Source organism: Protopterus annectens, chromosome 12.part0, assembly GCF_019279795.1.
Source record: "Protopterus annectens isolate FY-2018-M chromosome 12.part0, PAN1.0, whole genome shotgun sequence".
Lineage (NCBI taxonomy): Eukaryota > Metazoa > Chordata > Ceratodontiformes > Protopteridae > Protopterus > Protopterus annectens.
In genome coordinates this window covers 503,445,851-503,473,505 of record NC_056746.1, presented here as the reverse complement: position 1 = coordinate 503,473,505, position 27,655 = coordinate 503,445,851, and the positions used below count along the sequence as shown (strand labels likewise).

Genomic DNA, 27,655 nt, shown 5'->3' with positions numbered 1-27,655 from the left:
CCAAGAATTGTGGTTCCTGTGTTGTGTTTTTTTCGGTTTTATTTTTTGGATTATATTCCTGGTGTGTTTCTTTTGACATTAGTACATTTAGCCAGATTTTACATGAGGATTCTTCAGTGGATGCTAGTCACACGATGGTCAGTACCTTACCAGTCCATGTTTTATCAGATATGAATCACTCAGATATGCAAGCGAGATCTCATGTGGTGGATTCGATCAGCACAGGTTCTACAAGGCCGTCCGTTTATTTCCCCTCAGCCCAAGGCTATAGTGACCATAGATGCTTCCCAGCTGGGGTGGGGGTGAGGCATTTTCTGGGGAAAACAGTCCAACGCTATTGGTCCCCTGAAGAGGCCAACTTGCATATCAGTGTCCTAGAGAGGAGAACAGTGCTTCTAGTGTTGCAGGCCTTCCAGGATACTCTTCCTTTGGGAACGATTGCAATTCAGACAGACAACATGTCAGTAGTTTGGTACGTCAGCAAACAAGGAGGGACCAGATCATACCCCTTTTGTTGAGAAGCTCTCAGTGTGTTGCAGTGCGCGAGCTCATCCAACCGCTTTCTCATAGCAATGCACATTTCGGGGAAATCCATTGTGATAGCAGATAAACTGAGCATGCAGTGTGATAGCAGATAAACTGAGCATGTGCATTCTACTACCTCATGAATGGTCTCTCGACAAGAATGTCACAGAGTTTATTTTCCGTCAGTGGGGCCAGCCTTGCTGTGATTTTGTTGCTAACCCACCTAAACAACAGATGCAGCAGCTACTTTGCCCTAATCCCCCCACAGGGAGAATCACCGAGGGATGCTGTACTTCACGATTAACACCCCCCTTCGGTCTACTCTATGCTTTTCCACCCATACCACTAATACTGAAATTCCTTCAGAAAGCTACCATGTTGAAGAGCAAAATCATTCTCATTGCACCTTACTGGCTTCAACAAGTTTGGTTTACCTTCCTTTGGGCTTACTTGCTTCACCAACCTGGATTCTGGATCTGACTCCGGACCTCCTGTCTCAACTGACAGGCATGATTCATCCAAATGTAACCAACCTCAGGCTGACTGCCTGTCTTGTCCAGTTTCATTGATAGCCAGAAAGTCTATGCTCTCTTCACCTGTCCATCAGGTACTTTTATCTTACCATAGGCCTTCTACCAGAAAGATCTATTCCAGCAAATGTACAAGATTTGTTCACTGGGCTCATCTAAATAATACTGAACCCTTTTCAGCTCCCATACATAGCATTCTTGAATTTTTGTCCCATCTTTTTAAAGGAGCTAGTTCATCGACCATTAAAGTTCAGTTAGCAGCCATATCAAATTTTCACGTTGGTTTTGATGGTTCCTCTGTCACCTCTCATAAATTAAGCAAAGCCTTCTTGAAAGGCACTCTTCTTCTAAGAACCCTTTTAGAGATCCTACTCCTCCATGGGATCTGAATCTGGTACTGCAGGCTATTACTACATCCCACTTCGAACCTGTAGCTACACGTGATCTTAAATACCTTTCTTGAAGACAATCTGTCTGGTAGCTGTTACCTCTGTCAGACAAATTTCTGAGATTCAAGCCTTGTGCTCTAAGCCACCATACTTGCTTCTTCACAAGGATAGAGGTACACTGTGGACTAATTTTTCCTTTCTTCATAAGGTGGTGTCAGAATCCAATATCAATCAATCCATTGATTTGCCAGTATTCTTTCCTAATTTTACTAACGGGGTGAATACATATTACTTTTATTGGCTGCCCACAGACAATTACTTTTTTACCTACGTAAAATAAAAGACATCAGAAAATCTGGCCAATTGTTTGTTTCATTCACAGAAGTAAAATTGAAAAAAACAGTTGCCAGAGTTACTTTATCTAGATGGCTAATTGTATTTCATTTGTTTATAATAAATTGGGCATTACCCTACCATAACCATTATGGGCCCATTCAGCTAGATCCATGGCCACTTCTTCAGTGTTTAAATCCAGAATATCCACGCACGATATATGCGCAGCAGCAACTTGGGCTACCCCCCATACCTTTGTTACTCATTACAAATTGGATCTGGCCTCCAGAGATAGAGCATCATTTGGTTAAATGGTGCTCTGGAATATCCTTTCTTAAGTCCAACCTGGAATATAGGTAGCTGAGGACTCTATCCCATCAGTTGAGGATGGAGAGAAAATTGACAACATCAGATAAAGAAGTTATGTTCTTACCATAACGTTCAATCTGTGTTGTCCTATTTCATTCTTCCTCAACTCCTCACCCACCAACCCCCATCCTGTGGAAATTTCTAGAAGAATGAGCAGTTGCAGGACAGGGCTATACTGTATATACCGAGCTCCAGATGTAGCCTTCTTCCTGTATAACTGCAAATATTTCCTTTCTAATAAAGTCAGCAAACAAGATCTGACTAACTTGGGGTTGATGCATTATGGGTAAGGGAGAAACTTGAGAGTTTTTGGTTGCCACAAGCTTTAGCAGCGGGCAAGTCGGATCTGAGGAATCTGATCCAAACCCATCAGTTGAGGAAAAATGAAATTGGACAACACGGATTGAATGTTATGGTAAGTACGTAACTTCTTTTTATGGTAAATTCTTGCATAAGTGTATTTTCCTTAGGGCTTCCTCTAATTGAGAGCCTTTGTCAAGAATCCAGCTCCTCCTCTGGACTAGAGGTTTAGAGGATTTTTTTCTCCTGTCATTCTGAAGTACTGCGCAACATTAATAAAACTGTTTCCTGGATGACTGTTTTTGGTAGCCATTGCCTTCTTTCAGAAGATTTTCAGTTGCTAGAGGTTCAGACCTTTATACAACATCTCATTGATAGAATAGATCTAATGTCTATAACAGTTAAATAATCTATTCCAACACTGATTGATTACTTGATATTAAATTTACAACATAAAGTTTCTGATAAAGGTAAACTTTCATACATACATAAAATTATCAGACAAGAAACTTTTTACAGTGTAGATACATACTGGAATTATTTCACTTCTATTAATGGGGACCCACCAAATCAACAAGATAAACAATATATATTGGAATCTGCCTATGGAACTACGTCTTCCATTGTCTGGAGACTTTATACATGGAAATTTTTACATAGATCTTTTTATACACCTTTGATGATGAATAAAATAAATAATAAAGATAATCTATGTAAGAGATGTAATGTAGAAATTAATGCTGACTGGGCTCATATGTTTTATGACTGTATAAAATTGAAAGAATACTGGAAGTCAATTAATGAATTTTTGCAGGCTCTTTTACAGATAATTTCATTATTTCTAAATCTCTTATATTATTCAACACACCTGTACCTCAAAGTGTTAAAAAGGTTAAGCTTCCCTTGTTATGGTCTATTCTAGCAGTGGCTAGGAAAATAATAACCAGAAATTGGATTTCAGATACACCTCCTTCGTTCAGTGAATTTAAAAATGTTATGAATATAGTGTGCCATATGGAAATAAACACAATTAGGTCAAGAACAACTAGAAAAACATCTTATTATATTGTATGGGATAATTTACAAAATTTGTTAAAAAAATCCTAATTTCAATAGCATGGTATTTTAGTTTAATTAATTGATCTGATTGTAGTGGATGTCTTTGTAAAGTTGTTTTGTTGAATGTTATAATCATATCTATTTTTAATTACTTGTGTACAATTGTTATGATATTTCTCTTGTATGTTAAAACAATAAACCTGTTTTGGAAAAAAAAAGAAGATTTTCAGTTGCTGAAGTCCTTATGTGTAGTAAGGCTTTATGATGTTTGATATGGGAGGAATTTTTCTGAAGACCAGCTCTCACTTCCTTCCAAAGAGGTTTTCTGAGTTTCTTTGTCTAGCAGCCCAGTTTGTTGTAGTCTTTTTCCAGATGCTCAATCACTTTATAGTCTTCTTCAGGAAGCTTAGAGTAGAAATGGAGGGCTGTTCTTTATTCCCAACAAATATCAAAAGTTCTACCTCACTAAAGTGAATGTGAAAGATTTTCATAAGGTAGCTGACTTCATTATTTTGCGGTTGTTTGGGAAGGGATGCCAGTAGTTGAACAGGTTTTTCAATGTAGTTCACTAACTGACTAATTGCTTGTCACCAAGAGGCCCAGAGACATACAGGATTTGCTGTCTCTGATGCCCATTTCAGGAATGCCTCCATGACCCTTAGTGAATACCATCTTGTCACCCTGCAGCTTGGGTTTACAGACTAACACCAGAAACTCCTTGTACAGGGTGGCCTGCAGGATATTTCTTGCATCAACTTATTGCTTCCTCCTGGACCTGTTGTTGTAAACTACTTGGGAGTCATGTTGTAGCCTGCTTGCTAGTCAGTTCCATTCACTGGTATATCTTCATAAGTCTTGCTGGATTAAGTTTATACTGATAAATGAACATGTAAGATATCTGTGCATCTTTTTTTTGTCCCCCATGGGACATCATTTAACTGGCCTTGCCCCCAGTACCCCACATCTACACTGGATCCACCAGCTTATTTCCTACCCCCCCTGACTTATTCTGGAATTGCTGGGGGCAGTTGTGGATTTTAAGGGTGGACTTGAGACATGGCTGTCTTTGCATCCATCCTGTTTTTTTTTTCTTTCGTATGCCCTACCCACTCCCACCCCCACTTCCTGCTCTTGTTGATTATGTCCAGTGGCAACACCCTTCTTTAGACCATGCCACCCCTAAGGGAGTGTCATCAATACGAATGCCCTCCCACCTGAGACAGGCATACTCATGTGTCCCTCCCTGCCAACCCTTCAGTCACCTGAGCTGCTAATCAAACCCAGGTTGATGGGGCCATAGTCAAGGCTTTATCCCCTGTATGCTACTGGAGTGGCTAACATATCTGTAAATCTTTGAGAGGACTCCTTAAACTGCTTCCTTCCTACTTTCCCTTCAGATGCATCTGTAGGTCTGGGGCTATGAAATTTGAAAGGAAGAGGCTGTACTAAGTAGGTCTATGACATGCTAAGTGCCACTATTGTTGTTTTACCGAGTATAGTGATTTGTGCACAATGCTTGGATTCCTGGTTCAGTTTTCAGATAGCATATTTCTTGTATGGAGTTTGTGTGTTCTGTTTTTCACTGGGTTTCTGCTGGTGTCTTTTTTTATCCATCCACATTTCAAAGACATGCTAGCAGATTGACTGGTGACATTAAATTGTCCCGTAGTGTCCATGTCACTGTCACGCTTTGTGACCTGTGGTGGCCTGGCATCCTGTCTAGAATGGATTTCTGACTTTCGTACTTTGCTTGCTGGGAGTGAATCCGATCCCCTTCCTCGTAGTCCTGAACTGGATTAAAGCAAGTGTTATAAATGAATGGTACAATGAAGTTTTATATAATTTAAGAAAAGATCCCTGGTTTGAGTTGGGTAAAGAATTGAGCAGTTTGGCTATGAACATGCCTGTTAACTTTGTCACAGGGAGTACCAGTGTGCGCCATAGGTTGATAGTCCTTGTGAATGTGGATAGCCAGCATTTTTTATCTGGGTGCTGAGTAACAGAAGAAGGGGATATATTTTATTGGACCCACTTCAGATATCCTTTCTGAAGAAATACAAATGTAGCAAATGCATATTGCATCTTTCTTGTCCATTGTAAATGTACTCTGTTTTTATGAATTATCTTGTGTTCATGAAAAATTTTCTGGGAGGGCATATGTACAACACTACATATAGAGCAGGAGTTTTGTACAGTGCCAGGAGTATTGATGCCAAGTTTCTTTTGGGGGGGGGGGGGGGGCAGTGGTGTCAAATCATACGCCCTTAGAAGATGTGGTACTGAAACTCTCAGTTTCAACCCAGTATAGGGATGCCTTGGCAGCAGCAACCAAGGAGTTGGTATCATGAGTGAAAATAAAAGTAGCGACAAATCCAGAGGTGATCATCAAACCATGAAGAAAGACATGACTGACTTTCCATTAAGATCTCCTGGTGCCCTGGGTAGAATTGACAGAAGGAATGTTACATGATGCAGCAGAGTTCCTGCCATAAACCCTTAATGTAACATAAAGAGGGGGATCCAGCACTAGGCAACATAGGCAGTCACTTAGGGCTCCATGGCCAGGTAGTCCACTCTGGCTAGGAAGCTTAAATGTTACTGTTCTGGTAAGAGTGAAGGTAAGTAAGAAGTGTGTGTGTGTTTGTGTGTGTGTGTTTGTGTGTGTGTGTGTGTGTGTGTGTGTGTGTGTGTGTGTGTGTGTGTGTGTGTGTGTGGGTAAAATTTAAACAAGCGGTTCTATTTGTTTCTGTATGGCAAAGAAAGTGTGTGTGTATGTATGTATGCATATGTGAATGTGAGTGTATGTAATTTAAACTATCCAGTCCATTTCTGTATGCAGGAGAAAGTGTGTCTGTGTGTGTGTGTGTGTGTGTGTGTGTGTGTGTGTGTGTGTGTGTGTGTGTGTGTGTGTGTGTGTGTGTGTGTTTCAGATACCTGTCAACTGTCCAGATTTAGCCTCATAGTTTTGGTCTGTTTCTCATAAAATTTGTGGTTTTCTGGCAATTCATGGAGGATTGCAGTCACTAAATAATGACATATATGAGTTTCAGATTTCATATCTTTCAGAAAATGCAAATCCTGTTATTCTAGCAACTGTCTACGTTACAAAGAGCAATATTTAAAAATCTATTGAGAGGAAAGAAGCTGAGCTAAATCACTATGGCTGAATAAAATCCACTTTAATAAAAAACTCCAGAAAAGTAAGCGCTTTCACAATCACACTGACCGCTTCATCAGACTAAATACATTCAAAAGTGCACTTGCTTTTAAGCACATGATTCAATTAATCACTTATACAATTAAGTAACTTATCTATCAAAATCTAAAAAAATGTCTAAAAATAGACTAGTACACTATGAAATACATGATAAAATGCATAAAAAACTATGTTAATGTCTCAAAGCCCTGGCTTTAAGGAAGGGTTTCAAACAAACCGCTTCATTAATGCCAGGTAATATATGTGCATTTAATCTAAGAATCCACCTCTGCTCTGCGACCTCCATGTGATTTTTAATATCACCACCCTTCATTCCTTGCTGCAAAGTCTCTAATACTAAAAGCTTAAAAGAATGTAAGTCACCTTTACCCTCTATATGCTTAAATAAAGCACTTGTCTCCTTCCTATTAGAGATATCCCTGTAGTGCTCCTGTAAGCAAGTGCACTTTTGAATGTATTTAGTCTGATGAAGCGGTCAGTGTGATCGTAAAAGTGCTTACTTCTCTGGCGTTTTTTATTAAAGTGGATTTTATTCAGCTGTGGTGATTTGGCTCAGCTTCTTTCCTCTCATTTGATTGTTCTTTGCCTAGAGCCACATCTTTATAGGTAGCTGGTGCTGTTTTTTCTTGGATTTTGTTGTTTGTTTCACCAGTCCTGAACATAGCTGAGGGTTTGGATGGGAGTATGGAATCAACTGTTGCTGGCAGTACTACATTATGTTTACAAACTGAGAGTTTGGGTCGTATCTTATATGTGGAAGTGAACCCATTAGTCAACCAACCAATTTTTTCCTGAAAGGGACAATGTTAATGTTGATGAAAGTATGCAGTTACGGTTCAGAGAACAGCTTAGGGAATATGAGAACAAACTGTACAAGTTTAAACATCTGCAATGGCAGAGATTCCACCTTGAGGCCTCATTATGATATAAAATTGTACCAAGAGGCTTACGAGTCTTAACTATGCCCACCTATGGGGATTTATATCCCGAGCTGCTTACAAAATGGCAACAAATGAACCTACAGTGAAGTTATGATAATATGAATTTGTTAATCGACTTCTTTTTGCCACAAGAACAGGAGTTAATGAAAGATTTTAAAAAGTCATATATGTGTCTGTAGAATATGTTTTCCACTGATATTATACTTGATAAAATAGATATCCAGCATGAACAAATATCTGGTTATGATAAACGTCTCCAGAATGGCAAATTGAAAAAATTGCAGAGAGACATGAATGACTTTCAAAGTGGGAGGGTCTTTGCCTGGCCGAGGCAAACCCAGACCAGTAAAGATCGATTAATTGAACCACCTGCCATGCATTCACCAGTGGTGAGTAGAGAGGCAGATGAGGAAGTTAATGTGAGCGGAAATGCTGTTGAGCAAGCACCTGTATCTGAACCGGTGCAAACCGCCACGAAAGGTACACAAAAAGTGAGTACTGCTACAGATAACAGAAGCAGTAAACTCAACCAGGTGACATCAGTTAATTCTTTTTCCGAAGAGGTGGGACGGCAGAAGGGGACACAAATAATGCCATTCCATCTACAAGAACCATTGCCCATCAAGGAGAGGTCGAGGAGATGAGGACGGAGAGGCAAAGCCCCAGACAGGCAGGATGCCTCGGGGCTACAACAGAGGCTCACACAGAGCAAGACTTCAAAGGTTTGGTTTTGAATATTTCAGGCATACGCTTAACTGATGCACAGATGTCTGTTTTGAGAAAGAGGTTATCATTCATTCTGACACAAAAGGCTGACTTAGCAGATATTTTACAAGAATTGAGACTGTTTGCAAGGACTTTGACTCTGAAAGCAATTTTTAAAACTACTGACAGTGCCAATTTAATGTTTACTAAACCTAGTACTTTTGTGCTGAAAATGCATCCTGTTGTTGATACGTTTGTCTCGGTCTGTGATCATGAAATCAGACAAATTTTTGATGAAGGGACTGTATGTAATTACTATAATTTGAATAAAGCTGAAAGTAATGCATTGTATGAATTGAAGTGCTTACAGTCAATTGAGATAAGACCTGCTGATAAAGATGGAGGGGTGGTTGTGTTTGATAAAGATTTCTACATTACACAGATGCAACTGTTATTAAATGAAGAGGGTACCTATCAGAGAATAACTCATATGCAAGTTAAGGGAATAGCAGGCAGGGTTTCTGTCATGATATTTGACCTCTTGATTGGAGGGATGATATCGGAAGAATTGTTTAAGTACTTTACTGTTGAGACACCATTATATCCTATTATCTATGGGCTGCCTAAACTACATAAGAACTTGAGAATCCCCCCCATGAGACCCATTGTCTCTATCCAAGGTTGGGCGACTGAGCCCCTGTCTATTTACATGGAAAAATGTTTATATCCATTGCTTGAGACATGTAGTAGTGTGTTGAAGGATACCAGTATGTTCTTAGAAATGCTCTATCATGAAACTAAGAGTATTATGGGTCAGTAATTGTTGTGACAATGGATATTGTTTCATTGTTTACGGTTATTCCTAATTTGTGGGGTATTGAAAGCATTAGAAGCTTACTGAATTCCAAACATTTCTATACTAATGATAAAATCAACCTCATATGCCTATTATTAGAAATCATCCTAGAGAATAATTTATTTGGTTTCAGGGATGATTTTTACCTACAGAAGATTGGCATGGCTATGGGCACTGCATGTGCCTATTGCTACGCCAATCTTGCGTTGGTTGAATGGGAATGTAACTCATTTTTGGAAAAGGATGAGTTTAAGAAGAACATGATCTGGCACACTCAGTTTGTGGATGATATATTTTTTCTGTGGGGGGGTACGCAAGATGAATTAGATTTATTTATTGAATATGTACATGGTACCACCCCCTTTTTGAAATTTACCAGCAAAGTATCGTCAGAAGAAATAGATTTTCTAGACGTTAAACTGAAAAAATCCGAGATTTTGGTAATCCAGACAAGCATTTATAGGAAACCCACTAGAAGAAACGCTTTGTTGCATAGGGGCAGTATGCATCCGAAATTTATCGGTGACAGTGTGGTGAAAGGACAGATACTCAGATTAATGAGATTGCATAATGATGAATTACAGCCTGGGTCAGCATTAGATAACCTAAGAATGGATTTTTTAGAGAGGGTATCCTAAGAATATGTTCGACAACTATGTACTAGAGCTGAGTAAAGAAAGAACCTCTAGAGGTAGAGCTTATTTCTCTGAGAGAACAAATGATAGGTTACATGGGAGTAATAGTGGTGATAAACTTAGGTTTCCCCTTACATACAGTAGTGACATCGGTGTTTTTTGTGATGTCATTAAACAAAATTGGAACATCTTGAAAACTATAGGAGACTTGGATGGTCTCCTGGACGACACCTCTAAATTTGCCTTTAAGAACAAGAAGTCCATAAAATGCCAATTATGCTATGGGACAAGGAATGGTGGATTGAATAGTATTTCACAGAGGAAGGGTACTTATGCTTGCAGGAATTATTCAGCCTGCAGGCATGTACATTCCAGTATGACTTATATCCATCCAGATTTACATTTTGAACAGGCCAAACACTATGCTGACTGTAGAACTAAAAACATAGTGTGTTTTGCATTTTGCACATATTGTAATGCCTAGGAAAAAACAATCGTATGCTTAAAGAACGCATACAGGAGCACTGTAGGGATATCTCTAATAGGAAGGAGACAAGTGCTTTATTTAAGCATATAGAGGGTAAAGGTGACTCACACTCTTTTAAGTTTTTAGTATTATTGACTGCAGCAGGGAATGAGGGGTGGTAATATTAAAAATCGCACGGAGGTTGCAGAGCAGAGGTAGATTCTTAGATTAAATGCACATGTATTACGTGGCATTAATGAAGCATAGTTTTTTGTGCATTTTATCATGGATTTCATAGTGTATTAGTCTATTTTTAGACTTTTTTAGATTTTGATAGATAAGATACTTAATTGTATAAGTGATTAATTGGTGATTAATTGAATCATGTGCTTAAAAGCAAGCGCACTTTTGAATATATTTAGTCTGATGAAGCAGTCAGTGTGATCATGAAAGCGCTTACTTCTCTGGAGTTTTTTATTAAAGTGGATTTTATACAGCAGTGGTGATTTGGCTCAGCTTCTTTCCTCTCATTTGATTGTTCTTTGCCTAGAGCCACATCTTTACAGGTAGCTGGTGCTGTTTTTTCTTGGATTTAAAAATCTATCCCTGTTTTTGGGCCATTGTATCCCCATTATTTTAGGCTTTGTCCAGATTTCTTGCACTAAGAGATTGAGAGGTATGCATACCTCTCAACTCTCCAGATTTGTGCATACTATTTTTGGCCAATTTCTTATAAAATGTGTGGTTTTCAGGCAATTCATGGAGGATTGAATCACTAAATAATGACATGTATGAGTGTCAGACTCCATATCCTTCAGAAAATGCATGCTAACACACATGTTATTCTAGCAACTTTCTAAGTCTGTAAGAGCAATATTTAAAATCTTTCCCTATTTCTGGGCCTTTGTCCCCCTCCATTGTTTTAGCCTTTTATCCATATTTCTTGTAATGTATGTAATGCCCTATTGGAGGGGGGCAGGGGGCAGGTTAGTCAATTAATTTGATCAAGCTTGACCCTGTAACTTAGTTACAAGAGACTAGAGCATGAATCCTCTACACCAACTACCAGACTGCTGACAAGATCCTGAATCCACTACTCCAACTACCAGCCTGCTGACGGAATTGTGAGTTTGAGTTTCAGTACATTTTTAGGGAATTATGAGTTTCAGTGCATTTTCATGGAATTATTAGTTTCAAGGGAAGAGAGGTTCACTGTTGCTCATGCTAAGTCTGTTTTCAATGTGCAATTAACAGTTTTGTTTTGCAAATGGCAGTCACTGTTTGCACTGTCGAATCTGAAAGCAGTTTAAGTAGTATAATTGACTTTGGTGCAGAAGGTTGTGAATTCTATTTCCACAGCACATACATGGAGTGCTGGTATTGCAGTGCCCCTTTGACTGATGATTATTTGGTGCATTTTAAGGGGGGGATAGGGGTTCTGCACTCCTGAGTGTGTCCTCCTTTGTATGAGATGCCTAGTAACTATGAACTTATCAGTTTGTTAATTATTCCCCATTGCAGTATTACTGGCTTACCATTTTTATTTAATGTAACATAGGCAATTAATTCTTCAATGGCAGCAAGCACTGAATTTGTAGATGAAACACACTGAAATGTAAAGTTGTTTGCTGGTAACAACCTCTTCATTACTTACAGTTCTCTTTAAAGTGGAATTATTCTGATGACTTACTTCTGCAGAGATTGTGCTTATTGACTGATATTGATGGATTGTAATGGCAGATGTCTGAGTGGCTTTTTATGGTTGAAATTTTCTGAAATGGGTAGTTTTGTCATTCTTGGTTCATACATTTTGTTTCATTGCTTACTAAAAGAATGTTCAAAACTACAAATTTAAAATGCATTCTGACATGTGGTGCTGTGTTATACAAGGAATATAATTTAGTACAATCAGGAAGGTGAATCAAAGAGTGTATGCATGGCAAAGAGTCTATGGTTTGAAAACAGCCAGAAGGTAAACTTAATCCTCCACTGCCCAGATGCATTTTCTTTGAATGTGGGTTTTAATGCCGTCTCAATGAATGTGAGTTTCAAGGGCAGAGAAGCTTACTGCTTATGCTAAGTCTGTTTTCATTGTGAGGTTGCATTGTTTGTTTAGCAAATGGCTATTAGTGTTTGTGCTGTTTTATTGAATATCTGTAATCACTGTAGAAGTAAATAAAGCAGTATGTACACTGACAGGTTTGAACAGTGTTTGTGGTAGCAGGGGAGAAATAGCCATGTAATGGAACACTGGAATAGCCTGGGAAGGGGTTGCTGTGGCGGGGGATAGAGGGTTGCCAAAGGAGGGCTGTTCTGGAGAGGGCCCAATCTATTACTCTGCCTAGGGCCCAATTTGACCTCCATCTGGCCCTGGTAACATTTGCTACTTTCTAATATTTTATAGCAGGTAGTGGTGATGAGCTATGAAGTGAGAAGAGCCTAGAAAAAGCAGAGGTCACCTGCACCTGGATTTTTGAAGTGCAAGGCTCAAGTACCTGTATGGTTAGAATCCTGATGTCATCCTGAGACTCCTGTTGCACCACTGACTTTTTGTGATGTCAGTACTGGAGTAAGGGAGTGGATGCTGAAGACACTTGGGAAAAAATCCGTTGAGTTTGGGGGTTGCTCATGCTTGCTCATAACAACTTTGATTTTCTTGACGTCAGTCCCCGTTGGTAGGTAGGCTAGCTGACATCAACATTTTGATGTCAGAACCTAGGAAAAAGCCTAGGTACTGGGCATCTGTCCAACATAACATTTTTCAACATGTAATTTTGCAATTTCTTTACCTCATTTATCTTTTCATGATTGAAATGTTGGTATAGGTAGTATAGAAGGTGTTGTTTTTGTCCCTCACCTATGTAGCATAGATATGGCATATTCCCATCAGAAGGTAAATTAGCCTTACCACAGGCATACTTGGCAAACAAGGATTTCAGCTTCACAGGATGCACTGGACTAATGCCTACAGTGCCAAGAGGGAAATGGAGAAAAACAGCAAGCAACAATGAAAATGTTGGGAAAACTTTGAAAAATAAAGACTATCTGTATCGCAGTACATACCAAATCAAAGCTGAATAACAGAAAGGAAGCAGCCTGAATGTTTCACTTCTGTGGACAGGGCTTTTGTCTAGATGCAAAGTAGAAGTGGGAGTTGGTCAAAGCAGTCCGAGAAAACTTTACTGGACATAGTCCTACTGGTTACCAAAGATTGATGTACCTCATGTAGAGCTATCTTTGTGGTAGGTAAGTAATTTGTATAAGTGCAGTTCAAGTTAGCAGGCTGTACTCAAACTATATTCCTAGTCTTGATAATGAAACTGTGTATTCTCACTGTATTAAAAACACAGAAAAATAGCAAAAATGTTTTTGCAGTATAATATATTCAGACATATACAAAAACATATTTGTTATGTATCTGTATTATTTGTGTGAATGTTATATTTCTAAATGGGCTTTGAAATATTGTTTACGTGTTCCTACAGGCTTTCAGCCATTTTACATTTGAGCGCTCAGCACACCAGTTAATTGTTGTTGATATTCAGGGTGTTGGAGATCTTTACACTGATCCTCAAATCCACACTCATGCTGGTACAGACTTTGGCGATGGTAATTTAGGTAAGAAAATCTTGTAATGGATTTTCTATCATTTTTCCTCAATGTGATAAAATGAAGCAAGTATAATTATTTTTTTTCACAAAAGTATTTGTAATCTTTCAACATGTAAAATGTATAACGTGTAAAATTTAAACCAAAAGTGAATAATGCTGAATATGTGACTGACTTTGGTAGAATGCAGTAAAATTGTTAGAAAGTAGAACTAAATCTGTCCTTCAGCTGTGCACTCATTTGCAGTGGTCTTCAGCTCAAAATGCATAAGCTTATTTGGCCCTGGCCCCACCCCAACCCACTGTTAAAGTCTGTGGAAACAGGAAAATTATGGTTCAAACTTTAGAAATTCAATAAGTTCTACCTAGCACTGATAAGAGAAAAACTGATAGCCTGTGCATTACAGCCTTATGTTTGGACTATGCAAGAAGATTGATTCCTGGACAAAGCCCAAGTTATCACATGTAAAGATTTATAACTAATGCTTTGAATTTTAAATCAGAGGTAGACATAAAAGCAAGTGCATCTTTAGCTGCTAGCTGTAATGGGTCCAGTTAAGACATTATCCATTTTTCACAAATGATATCTTTCTGTTAAAAGCAAGTTTGCTTTGTGTTTTCTTTGAACTTTGTGTAGATTCATAGCTGTTTATGTGTATTCACAAAGTGCATTGCTTAAATATATTTCTTTCAGTAAAGGAGTTGTATTATTCATTTTAAATATTATCTGGTTTTAAATGCATATGGCTGGTAGTTTATTTATTAGCTTAAGATAGGTCTGTTGAAATGTTATAAAATATTGCCTTTCACCTTTCAAAGAGTTATAGCTGAAACTGTTGCTGCATTATGAATATATGAAGTGTAAACAGTGGTTGTGATTTTTGATGCATTAGAGTAGTGTAGCTTGTGTAAAGAGAGAGAAGGAGGCATTGGTATTGGAGAGATGTTATTAACCTTCCCTAGAAAACTGTGTGTGTGTGTGTGTGTGTGTGTGTGTGTGTGTGTGTGTGTGTGTGTGTGTGTGTGTGTGTGTGTGTGTGTGTGTGTGTGTGTGTTTATAGAGAGGGTGTGTATGCTACCATGATGCATGGGCATGGACAAGTCTGGGGGTGTGTTTGAGTCAGAGACATGATAATATACCACTAATAAGGTGTTTTTCTATGTGGCTTTAGTATGTCTGTGAATCAGAGATTCTGTCCATCACAAGATAATCTTAGTTAACTTTCAGTTACTGTTGAAAGTTTGCACTGGAATGTATGGACATTGTTCTGAAGTGTGCAAAAAATTGAGGAGCTAGTCATTATAACTGTGATATGCCAGTGTCCAGTGTAATGCTTATTTTAGTGTAACAGGTGTTGGCTGTTACCTGATGCTGCATTACATATTTACCATATGCTCTTAAAGCAGTCACTGGTACAGATATAAAGGCTGTACTGTCACAAATTTATTGCTGCATTGGTACAGATCATGAGACCGTAGGCCCCATCCATAATAGTCTTAGCCGTTCCTTGATGCACAACCTTTATATGTGTACAACAGACTTGTTTCTTGAACCATCTATAGATTCTGCTGGGCCCAGAAGTCACCTGTGCTTTGTGGCAGAGAACTTACAGTCTTTCTGTTCCTTTTTTAATTGTCCACACTGTTTGTCAGTCATTAATCCACTCCTGACCAATCAAATAATTCATTCCACATCACCAAGCTAAGGTCAGCTGGAAGGCTGGAAGAAGCTGTCATTCAGATAGCTATTAAGAGTGGTTGAGGTTTCTCTATCATCCTTTTCTAAGCAGCTGAAGGGAGCCATGTAATGGACAGTCCATGCTGGTCAACCCTCTCTTCAGCAATGAACATTGCCAGCAAGGAGTCCTGTCCCCTTCCCTGAAGCACAGGAAAAAGTTGCCCCGTCTTTATCTGGAAAAGTGTACTTCCCCTTGATGTTCATCGTGCATACAGCTGCAGTCATAACAGATGGGTTCTCCTGCCGTCAGGCGGGTCCTCGGTCGGCCGAATTCCAAAGTCTAGGTCCGGCGTCGGTTGTCGTTGCTTCTTCCCTGACGTCAGTGCGACAGGAGTATAAAGGAACCAGCCAACGCCATTTTCTTCAGTCTTTCTTGCCACGCGGTGCCCGAAGCAGAAGCAGTTCGTCAGTGCCGGTCGGCCAGCTCCTGAGATTACGAAAATTTGGAAACCGAAGTCTTCTTAAAAGCTAAGTACCCCGTTGGGGAAACTTTTCTTGCCTCAGACCAATGTCAGAGAAAGTTAATAATTGTATTTCATGTGGGAAGCAAATACCGCATAAGGATTTCTATTCACTCTGTATACCTTGTTTAGGCCCAGACCACGATGTCTCGGTCTGTCGCTTTTGTGCTACATTCAACAAACGCACTATTAAGCGTCGGGCGGAGTTCGCCCAGCATTATTTTGGGAAGGCATTTAACTATACTATGTCATCGGATACTCCGACTCCGGTTTTGTCTAAAAAACGCAAAGACAAGGACCGACACACGAGGTCTGCGGCCTCTACTGACACCACGCCAAAGCCGACTACCCGTGGTCCGGTTCTCAGCGAGGTGCCTACGCAGCCCCCTGACTACCGACGACACTTCTTTGACGGTGTCTCCTGTGCCCGAGGTCACGGGCTCTTCGGCCCACACCCCGACTACAAATACCGAAGCCACTCTTGGCGTTGAATCTCAGAATGTGGACAGGTCCACCTCCACTCAAGGTGTCTTCAGACCTTCCTCTTCTTTCTCCATCAAGGCTTTCACAAAGTCTAAAGAAGCCATGCACTCTAAGAGACCAGCTACACAGGGCCCATCTCCAGGCCCCATGCCTAAGAAACAGATGCTTAAAATGGCTGAGGATTTAATTACTCTTATCAGAGGTTCTCAGCCCCCACCAGACAAAAGGCCCAGAGTGGAGGAAGATTCCCCCTCCTCTGATCAGCGCTCCATTATTTCAGAGCATTCTGATGATCAGGAACATTCTTACTCCCCTTTTGAAGACTCTGATGCGGAGGAGTCCATCCCTTCTATCTCCCCCCCAGAGGATTACTCATTTGGGGAAACTTTGCATACCTTAAGGGAACACTTCCACTGGGAAGGCCAAGATTATTCAGATTCCAGGAAAAGGCTCATGGAATTTCTCTTGCTACCTCAGCACAGGCCTCTGGCTATACCTCCTGTCTTGGACATCCTAGATGATGTTTACTCGGAGGCTTGTCTTAACCCGGACTCTCTACCTCCAGCTCCAGTTAAGCCTGACAGGTACTACAGGGTTCCTGACTCACACCAATTTCTATACAAAAGCCATGCTGCTGACCCAGAAACCATCTCACAGGGCCCCAAGGGAGTTAAGGCCTCCATTGCTAAAAATCCATTACCTTCCGAGAGAGACTCCAGATCCTTAGAAAGGTGGGGAAAAAAGTATATACCTCGGCTACCTTATCCATGAGGGCCTTAAACTGTCAGTTTCATATGCTAAAATACCAACAGTTTTTGTTATCACAATTGAAAAGTAAAATGTCACAACCTGAACAACCAGACTTGAAGGAGTTGCAGGATTTGATGCATAGTGCAGAACAAGTAGGTAAGCATACCTTACAATGTGGTTTTGATGCTCTAGAGGCCTCATGTAGAGCTGCTGTTACAGGATCAGTCATACGTAGGCATGCCTGGCTCAAGGAACAAGCCTTGCCTGATCATGTCAAAGCTAAATTACTAGACGCCCCTCTTCAAAAGGATGTACTATTTGGTGCTAATGCTGAGGAGGTGTTAAGGAAAATGGAGGAAAAGGCTAAATCAATGCAAACTGTGAAAGAATTTCTACATGTACAACCCCCACGTTTTAGTAGAAATTGGCCTTCCAAAAACTGGTCCTTTCCTGCCACAGACAGAGCACAAAGAGGCAGATACAGGCGCCCGAGGGGCAGAGGACAATCCCAAGGATCGTTGAGAGGCAGACAATGGCAAGCTCCTACTCAAAGAGGTGGTGAGGATAACTCGCAATCTTTCAGAAAGCAAACCCAATGACTTTCCCCTTTGCATGCCAACCAAGTCTCAAATGGCAGCCCCCTTAGGAGGAAAGCTGGCATTATTTTCAAAAAATTGGCATATTGTCACAAAGGACAAATGGATCCTGGACATTATAAACATAGGCTACAAATTCCATTTTCACACCCTTCCAAAAATGAGAGGCATGCCAAACCTGCCACACAATCAAAGGGCAGAGGCACAAAGGCAAATTACAGATCTCATAAACATGAAAGCTAGTCAAGAGGTACTTACACAGAAACAAGGTCAAGGTTTTTATTCCAGGCTATTTCTGGTGCCAAGGAAGGGAAAAGATTGGAGACCTATTTTGGACATATCCATCCTAAACACATTCCTACTCGTACCAAAATTCAAGATGCTCACTCTACAGCAACTTCTTCCCATGCTGGGCAAGGAGTCTTGGCTGGTAACATTGGACCTCAAGGAGGCATACCTGCATGTCCCAATCAGACAAAATTGCAGAAGGTACCTCAGGTTTCTTGCAGGTTCAACCCATTATCATTTCTCTGCATTGCCCTTTGGCTTATCTACTGCACCCAGAGTATTCACGAAATGCCTGGCATCAGTAATTGTCTACTGCAGACTTCAAGGGATACAAATATACCCCTATTTGGACGACTGCCTGATCCAAGCGGACAGCAAGCACATTCTTCTGAAACATCTGACTTATGTAATAATGTTGTTGAACTCTCTGGGATACACAGTCAACAAAAAAAAATCAAGGCTAATACCCTCTCGGAAGATAATTTTCCTGGGTGCCAACTTGGACACAAACACCCAGATGGCCTACCTCACGCCAGAGAAGCAGGGACAACTAATTCAATACTTCAGAACACTAGCAAATTGCACCATGCTGAATGCAAGGAAAATCCTGCAGGCTCTGGGATTCATGGCATCTTGCATCTTACTAATCCCATGTGCAAAGCTGCATATGAGGAAACTACAATGGTACCGGAAAAACATATGGTCTCAACACAGCCACAGTTTGGAAACAATAATACCACTAATTCCATGTCTGCAAAAGGAATTTCTGTGGTGGGCTCAAGCATGTCAAACAAACACAGGTCTTCCATTCAGCAAGCCTCAAGCAAATCAAGTCATCACAACAGACGCCTCGGACTACGCCTGGGGTGCGCACATGACAGACCGGTGCATTCAGGGCAAATGGTCCCAAAAAGAAAAGCACCTTCACATCAATCAAAAAGAAATGCTAGCAGTAATAAATGCTATTATAGCTTTCAAGGATCTTCTACAACCAGGTCAACTATTGATAAGACCGGACAACACCACAGTTATGTGGTACATAAACAAACAGAGAGGAACACATTCTTAACCCCTATGCAGACTCGCCATGTTACTTTGGAACATGGCCATGGACTTACAAATGGAACTACAAGCACAGTACTTGCCAGGCAAGGAAAACACACTGGCAAACAACCTAAGCAGGAATATGACAGATCCACACGAATTGGAAATTGCATCCAAAAGTTTTTACAGAAATAATCCAAGAATGGGGAAGGCCAGACATAGATCTCTTTGCCTCCCACAAAAATCATCAATTGACAAAATTCTGCTCAAGGATCTTCCATCCAAAGGCCTGGAGAGTGGACGCTCTCTCTTTCAGTTGGACATCAATGACAGTTTATGCCTTCCCACCTCTTCCTCTGCTGCCCAAAGTTCTATTGAAAACCAGAGCAGACAGACCAAAGATGATTCTCATTGCTCTGGACTGGCCAAGGCAACACTGGTACCGACTCCTGAGGAGCCTGACGCATTTGCCATCATGGACCCTGCCTCTAATGCCTCTTCTTCTGACTCAGCACAGCTTCAAAACTCTTCACAGCCAGCTAAAAACACTCAATCTAGCTGCATGGAAGATTCCTTAGCATCACAACAGGCCCTACTCTCCAAGGAGGTGCAGGATGTCATTTTGGAGGCCAGAAGGCCATCAACTAGAAAAGCTTACTCCGCAAAATGGAAACGTTTTGTGTCTGGAATGAGAAAAAGGGCCAGGATCCTGGAAAACTGAATTTACCTCAAATACTACAATATTTAGCTGAACTGCTAAGCAGTGGACTTTCTTTCTCCTCCATCAAAATCCATGCCTCAGCCATTTCTGCAGAATACAACACTGATCCACCTTTATTCCCTCACCCTGTCTTAAGACAGTTCCTCAGAGGGGCTAAGAATTTAAGACCTCCAAGGAAACAACCAATACCTGCTTGGGATCTTAATTTCATTCTGGAAAAACTGACCTTGCCTCCCTTTGAGCCAGCTGCCTCATCAGATTTGCAATATTTGTCCTTGAAAACAGCTTTCCTTCTGGCTATCACCTCAGCTCGTAGAGTTTCAGAACTACAGGCTCTCATGGCTGTCCAGCCTTTTATCATCTTCCATCGGGACAGAGTTTCCTTACGAACCAACCCGTCCTTTATGCCTAAAGTGGTATCCAGGGTAGCTTTAAATCAGGCCATACATTTACCTACTTTTTATCCTAATCCTCAAAACAAAGGGGAGAGAATACTACATTCCTTGGACATCAACAGACAACTGCGTTATTATTTGGACAGAACAAAGCCTTTCAGAAAAATCAGACCAGCTCTTTGTGGCCTATGCGGTAGGAGCTCAAGGAAAGCCAATTTCCAAACAGACAATCTCAAAATGGATAGCCCACTGCATACGCTTTTGCTATTCCTTTCATGGCAAAACTGTTCCTACAGGCATTAGAACTCATTCCACCAGGGCCACAGCCACCTCTGCAGCCTTCCTCAGAGGAGTTCCTACCAAGGATATTTTGGAAGCAGCCACTTGGAGTTCTGTGCATACCTTCTCCAAGCACTACAACCTACCATTATACTCCAAATCTAGAGCAGGCTTTGCCACTGCAGTCTTGCAGGGCATTTTGGCTCCTCCTAGTTCCACCTAGTGCCTACCACCCCTTTCTTAGCTTTGGGATTCCACCCATCTGTTATGACTGCAGCTGTATGCACGATGAACATAGTACAGTTTTGTACCTACCATAAATGTAGATGTTCGAGTGCTAATACAGCTGCAGTCCAGGTTTCCCTCCCTCCCTTCCCTCTTGGGACAGGCCTATAGGCTAGCACATCCTCATACAACCTGATTGGGGTATTCATTTATGGTGTATTTGCTTGAAACTTCTGTATTTTGATTATATTGCACTGCATTATTACACAAATTTATGTATTGCCTTCCTTCTGGGGGCACCTGACATCTGGGGCAAGAAAAACTGGAGAAAATGGCGTTGGCTGGTTTTTTTATACCCCTGTCGCACTGACGTCAAGGAAGAAGCGACGACAACCGACGCCGGACCTAGACTTTGGAATTCGGCCGACCGAGGACCCGCCTGACGGCAGGAGAACCCACCTGTTATGACTGCAGCTGTATTAGCACTCGGAACATCTACATTTATGGTAGGTTCAAAACTGTACTTTCTCCATGACCACTTACATCCATCCCCTCCCCCAAGAGAGGTGAGTGGGCCTTGTCCCTTCACTCCTGTCCCTCCCTGCCTAACTCCTTAAGTGTAGAAGCAAATAATTAAATCCCACTTCCCTGGATTGCAGTCATGAGTCCATCCCTCTGTCCCATGGACCCATGCTTTTTCTGTTCCACACTTATGGTGAGCCCAGCATACATCTGAGCTAGTGAGATTTAGCTGTAACTTTTTTTTTTGCCTTTGGGTTTAGGCTTAGTCCTCCTAGATCTACTGGTTTTCTTCATAAAGTTAGAGCTCTTTTAAGAGTACATGTAGCATTAAAATAATTGACATAATCCTATACTCCTTATCAATAATTGTGAGTCTAGTACTTCACCTTCTGTTGTGAAAAATAAAAGTGCACCTGTTTATGACCCTATGCTATGGTTTTTAAAGGCTGCATGTCACCTGTGATACATTTTTTTCTTTGTTTCTGCCTTTCTGGTTGTAAAGGACCAGATTTTGTAAGTTGTTTGGAAAAGCAAAATACTTTTCTTAGGGAAGACAGGGCAACAAAAGTAAATGTTTAGGAAGAAGATGTTATCTTTAAAAACAAAAAAAAAAGACAACAGTGGAGGTTTGTGAATAATGAACTAAAATATCAGCAGGCAAAGCAGGTTAGAGAATAATTTTACTGGTCATTATGGGAGTAGAAAAAGAACTTTCCATGCAATATAATGTACCAAACTGAATATTATTAACACTTGAGTAACAATTAATATTATTAAGACTTGAGTAACAATCTACTTATATTATTGGCAAAATGCATATCTGTTCTGTATCTCGCCAAGCATGTTTTTTTCTATTTGTTTTTCATATAGTCATGTGTTCACAGAAAGACATGAGTCACACAGCCATACTGTAGTCTTGGAGGTTGGTATAATGGTTAAGGAGTTTACCTTACAGAGACAAGGTGCAGGGTTTGATTCTCAGATGGGGTAATTGGCGAGGGTTAAAATGCCCCATAAGGGCAGTTAGGCTAGTATGAATACAAATCCTGTGTAGGGTTCTGTTGGTATAGCTAGCACAGATATTCAAAAAAGCTACAGATTTATTAGCATCGGCATTAGCACCCTAGAGGTGATATAGATGATGTGCTTGAGATGGGTGGTAAGATGCGCACTGTTATACAGATGAAGGAATGAGGTCATTAGAGTAGATACCAAAGTACTTCCGATTGCAAAAAAAGTCCAAGAGAAACAGATTAAGATGGTTTCAGCATGTGCATAGAAAAGCAGAAAATGATTTGGTGAAGAAGAATTGAGAGAGACAGGAATAAGGCAAAAGAAAACAAGGGCATCCAGCAAAGAGATGGATGGATTGTATGAGGGAAGACCAGAGACAGTCAGTCATGACTGTCGAAGAAGGTAGGACAGTAGCATTGAATCGAGACAAGTAGAGAGAGAGAGAGAGAGAGAGATGCATTTATAAAACATCTAAATTGTTGTCATCACAAACTTGTATCAACTGAAATATTCTAAGTCTTGGATCTTGGTATTATCTGCTCCAGAAGTTACAGTTCGTTAAACCTGGCAGTGTTTAGTTATGGTAAACTGCATTTTCCATATTTAGCTGTAGGATTGTATTATATACTACTGTTTGTAGACTTTTTACGATGAACTGTTGTAATTAGAATTTTGGCTTATTTTCAGATTCTTCTGTAGGTGTGGCTTGTTAACAGTATTTCATTGCATTTCTTGCATTTGCTAGGTGTTCGTGGCATGGCCTTATTCTTCCATTCGCATTCCTGCAACAGAATATGTAACAGCATGGGGCTTCTACCATTTGACATGTCACTAAAGGAAAAAGCAGCTTTGAACAATACTGAAAAGTTACAGGTAGGATGTAGTGTGATTCAGGTAACATAATTTACTGAAAGGTGTATTTATAAAATGTTTAAGCTGGCTATGTTACTTGTTACTTCAACTCCTGTGAAGTGGGGATATAAGGACTATGTGTAATGGTGATATAAGGACTGTTGCATCTTTTAGCATTGAGAAAAAATAATATTGTTTCCACTGATAATCAGTTGACTTGTGTTTAAAGGTGAATTGATATCTGGGCACTTTTTTTACTGTTTACATCTGCTATCATTCTGAAACTCAAGGTCATCTTACCTTTGTGTTCTTTTTTATGTGATGTAAGTGACACTGCTGAATATTTACTTTGACAGTCATTCATCTCTGGCACTTCCAGTTGGAGGTCTCTGCTGACAGGTATGTCTGCCCAGAGTAATATCAACTGATTGTATATAGCATGCTTTCTGGGCCTTGTTTAGAAGCAGCCATTTTCTTCCAGGTGCTCACACCCAATTACTAAAGACTACGAAAATAAAGTCAAGGATAAGTAATAGCCTGAACTGGTACCTGAACATGGGAGGAGGAAGTCCTTCTGTATTGCTGGTGGATGGGTTGGTGATTTCTTGGTAACCATTTGAAATGTCAGGACCTGTTAGAGCACATCTTGAAACACAGAGACTGAATACCCAAAAAACAGACATACACACTCACGTGCACACACACACACACACACACACACACACACACACACACACACACACACACACACACACACACACACACACACCAAGTCCGAGATCACCATTCTCAGAATATTCCCTTTTCTCCGATGTATGTATATATACACACACACACACACACGCACACATACACACACAAGTTCAAGGGTGTTGGGGGTGCAGAGGGCTTGCCTCCCCCTTGCAAAAAAAGAAGTTCAAAGGAGAAGATGGATATTAGAGATTTGTTCTTCTCCCGTATTTGTAATCCTTTTTCATCTTGACAGCCCTTGGTAAATCGAGTGCCAGAGTTTCAGTAAGGAGCCTGATTTCATATTTTGTTTTGGGAAAGAACTACTGAACATACTTTCAAGATGCCTACCTAGAATAAAATTGGAACATATTCTTTCTTTTGTGAACAAACACTTGATTTAAGGTGTAACATCTCATCTTGAACAAATAGGATAATACAGTGGACTTATCATTTTGCAAGTTACTTGAAATTAATATTGTAGTGCAGCTGTTGCAAATGCCGTTAAGTTTTGCAGAATAAAGGAGAAAGTAAGTCTGTTGACCATTTTGTCATAAACAGTGTACATCAAATAAATGCAAATGATTTAGATCTGTTTATAACATAGACCATATCTCTAGACCCTTAAGGGAACAAGGTTTGAACTTGGCCAGGCTTGTAAGGGCCCTGAGGCCATTAGCCTAGTAACCTGCTATGAACCTATAAAACTGAAATATTGGACAACTGTGTATAAAGGAACTGGATATTTAGAACTGAATTAAAGACGTTTCCGTTTTGTGTTCATATGCCATTACCCAAATTAAGTAGGAAAAAAAGGCAGTGACATTATTGTATGGTAAATATGTATGTTTTTAAGAAAAAAACATTTTAATCAATAACTGTTTCCTTTTCTTCTGGAACAAAAAGTATTACAACACTGTATAAGAATGCCAGAAATGCAGTGCAAACACAGGGTTGACTGTTTATACAGCAGGTGTGTGCAGTAACTTTTAGAGACATTAATTTTGATTTGTGTACACTTTTATTGTCTGATATGGGAGATGTAGTAAAATCATATGAATATTAAAAGATGTTAGATTTAATGTTTAGAGGAACATTGGAGGATGGCACCTATTTACTCTTCTTCTTTCGGCTTTTCCCAGTTAGGGGTCGTCACAGCGGATCACCTGTCCGCTTATGATTGGCAGTGGAGTTTTACGGTGTCAAGTTGCCAGCCCGGCGCCCAACCTTCCACAGAAGGCACACACACGTTCACATTCACACCTAGGGCCAGTTTGGAGTGTCCAATCCACCTACAGCATGTCTTTGGGATGTGGGAGGAAACCGGAGCACCCGGAGGAAACCCACGCGACCACAGGGAGGACATGCAGACTCCACACAGAAGGCACCCCAGCCGAGGATCGAACCGGAGAACTTCTTGCTGTGAGGCGACAGTGCTAACCACTGCACCACCGCTGCCACTATTGCTGAGAAAATCTGTGCAGACTAGTAACACTGAGAAATGCAAATCTGATATTAAACTACTTATTGCTGAAGTAAATAATAATTAGATGGTATATTTAGTACATGTCATTGCATTTAGTTTTGCTGATGGACTTAGCCCCACTGGGTGTGTGGCCTGTTTTCATGGGAAACCGAAGGTGGTAGCCATAGAAATGGGGTCATTTTTCACAATACTGTTTAGTATAGTGAGTGTGATGGTAGCTTTAACAGTCACCAGAGCTACCACCAGTTCATTCTGATGGATCCTGTGACTAACATATCATCTGAAGAATAGAACTGTCAGAAACACGTCACATTAGAAAATGAAATACACAGGCTTATTTATCAAACACAAAGTTGCAAGACAGAGAAAGGCCAAAAACTTTGGCTTGTCATCACTAGAAATCATTGAGAGAAAGACTACAAGAGCTTAATGTGTACAATTTTTAAGAAAGGTAGAATGGGGATATTATGGGGAGGGTTAGTATAATGCTTAAGGTATTCACCTCACAGATGCAAGGTACAGGGTTTGATTCTGACCTATGAACCTATGATTAAAAAAAAAACTGCTTAAGAATATACAGATTACACATGAGTAAACTGATTCAGAAAATAAGAAAAATAAAAGAACAAGAGGGCACAATCTGCATATTTAATTTGGAAAGCTTGAAGAAGATGTAAAGAGGTATTTTTACAGAAAGAGTGGTGGATGATTGGAACAGAATTTTTAAGAAGTGGTAGCATTGAGAACAGTGACTAAATTCAAGAATGCATGGAGGTGGGAAGTAGTGGGGGACAAGTACTCCTCAGCAGCAGAATGATGTTACCACAGGTGCCCCAGATGTCCTTCAAGAATGCAACTGCAGTCCTTACATATGGGTTGTCCTGCCTCAGGCAGCCCTCGGTCGGCCGGATTCCAAAGTCTGGGTCCGGCGTCGGCTGATGTCACCTCCTCCCCGACGTCAGAGCGGCTGGGGTATAAAAGCATCAGTCGACGCCATCTTCCTCAGTCTTTCTTGCCACGTGGTGCCCGAAGCAGAAGCAGTTCGCAAGTGCTGGTCGGTCAGCTCCTGTGTTTTTCTTATCCGAAGTCATCAAAAAGCTAAGTACCCCGTTGGGGAACCTTTTCTTGCCTCAGCCGATGTCAGACAAAATTGAAAAAGTTAATAATTGTTTGTCTTGTGGTAAACAAATACCTCATAAGGACTTCCATTCTTACTGCCTCCCCTGCCTTGGCCCAGACCATGACGTCTCGGCCTGTGCTGCCTGTGCTTGCTTCAATAAGCGCACTCTCAGGCGCCGGGCAGAGTTTGCCGAAGACTTTTTTGGCGATGAATACTGTTATATCATGCCGTCGGAACAACCGACACCACATATTTCCAAAAAACGGAAAGACCGGGACCGACATCCTCGGCCCGCGACTTCCACCGACACCACACCAAAAACTACCGCGAGTTCATCGGTCTCTTCTGAGGATGTTGTTCCGCCAATTCGGACCGACGACACCGATTTCCCGATCACTCCCGCCCCGGAGCCTGCGCTGGTGCCGGTTGTGGACTTTCCTCCTGAATCTGAAGCCCAAGATTTACCTGAGACCATATCGGTGGACAAGGTGACTCCAGCACGTGGGGCAGCTAGGCCTCCTATGTCTATGTCTATCAAGGCCTATACACGTGCTAAGGCTGCCAGCCAGGCTAAGTCTCACCCTCCTAAAGTTTTGCCTCAGCCCACTACTGATAAGCAAATCATGACCTTAGCTGCAGATTTGATTTCCTTAATCCGAGGCTCCCAGGCCCATCCTGAGAGAGGTTCTCGGCCTCCTTCTGACAAAAGGCCCAGGGTTGAGCACCCAGACACCCTTTCTTCTGATGAAGCTACTGCTGACTCTGATCACTCAGATACCCAGGAAGAATCCTTCCAGGCCTGTGAGGATTCTGATGCGGAGGATTCTGTTCCTTCTGCTTCTCCTCCTGAGGATATTTCTTTTGGGGAAATTCTCCATTCCATGAGAGAGCATTTTCAGTGGCAAGGCCAGGAATTCTCTGACTCCAGGAAGCGGCTTTGTACCTTCCTTAAGCTTCCCCAACACAGGCCTTTAGCTATCCCCCCTGTGTTAGATGTACTGGATGATGTGTACGCAGAT

General features: G+C 40.8%; 1 protein-coding gene across 5 annotated transcripts in view; it reads left to right on the top strand.

Annotated features, from left to right (window-relative positions):
• EEF2K (eukaryotic elongation factor 2 kinase) overlaps positions 1-27,655 on the top strand; it is a 469,356-nt gene that overhangs the window by 287,967 nt on the left and 153,734 nt on the right. For all 5 annotated transcript variants that reach the window (XM_044089631.1, XM_044089635.1, XM_044089634.1 and 2 more), the window contains 2 exons: positions 13,811-13,943; positions 23,195-23,322. In XM_044089631.1, coding sequence (XP_043945566.1) covers positions 13,811-13,943; positions 23,195-23,322 — 261 coding nt within the window. The remainder of the gene's footprint in view (positions 1-13,810; positions 13,944-23,194; positions 23,323-27,655) is intronic.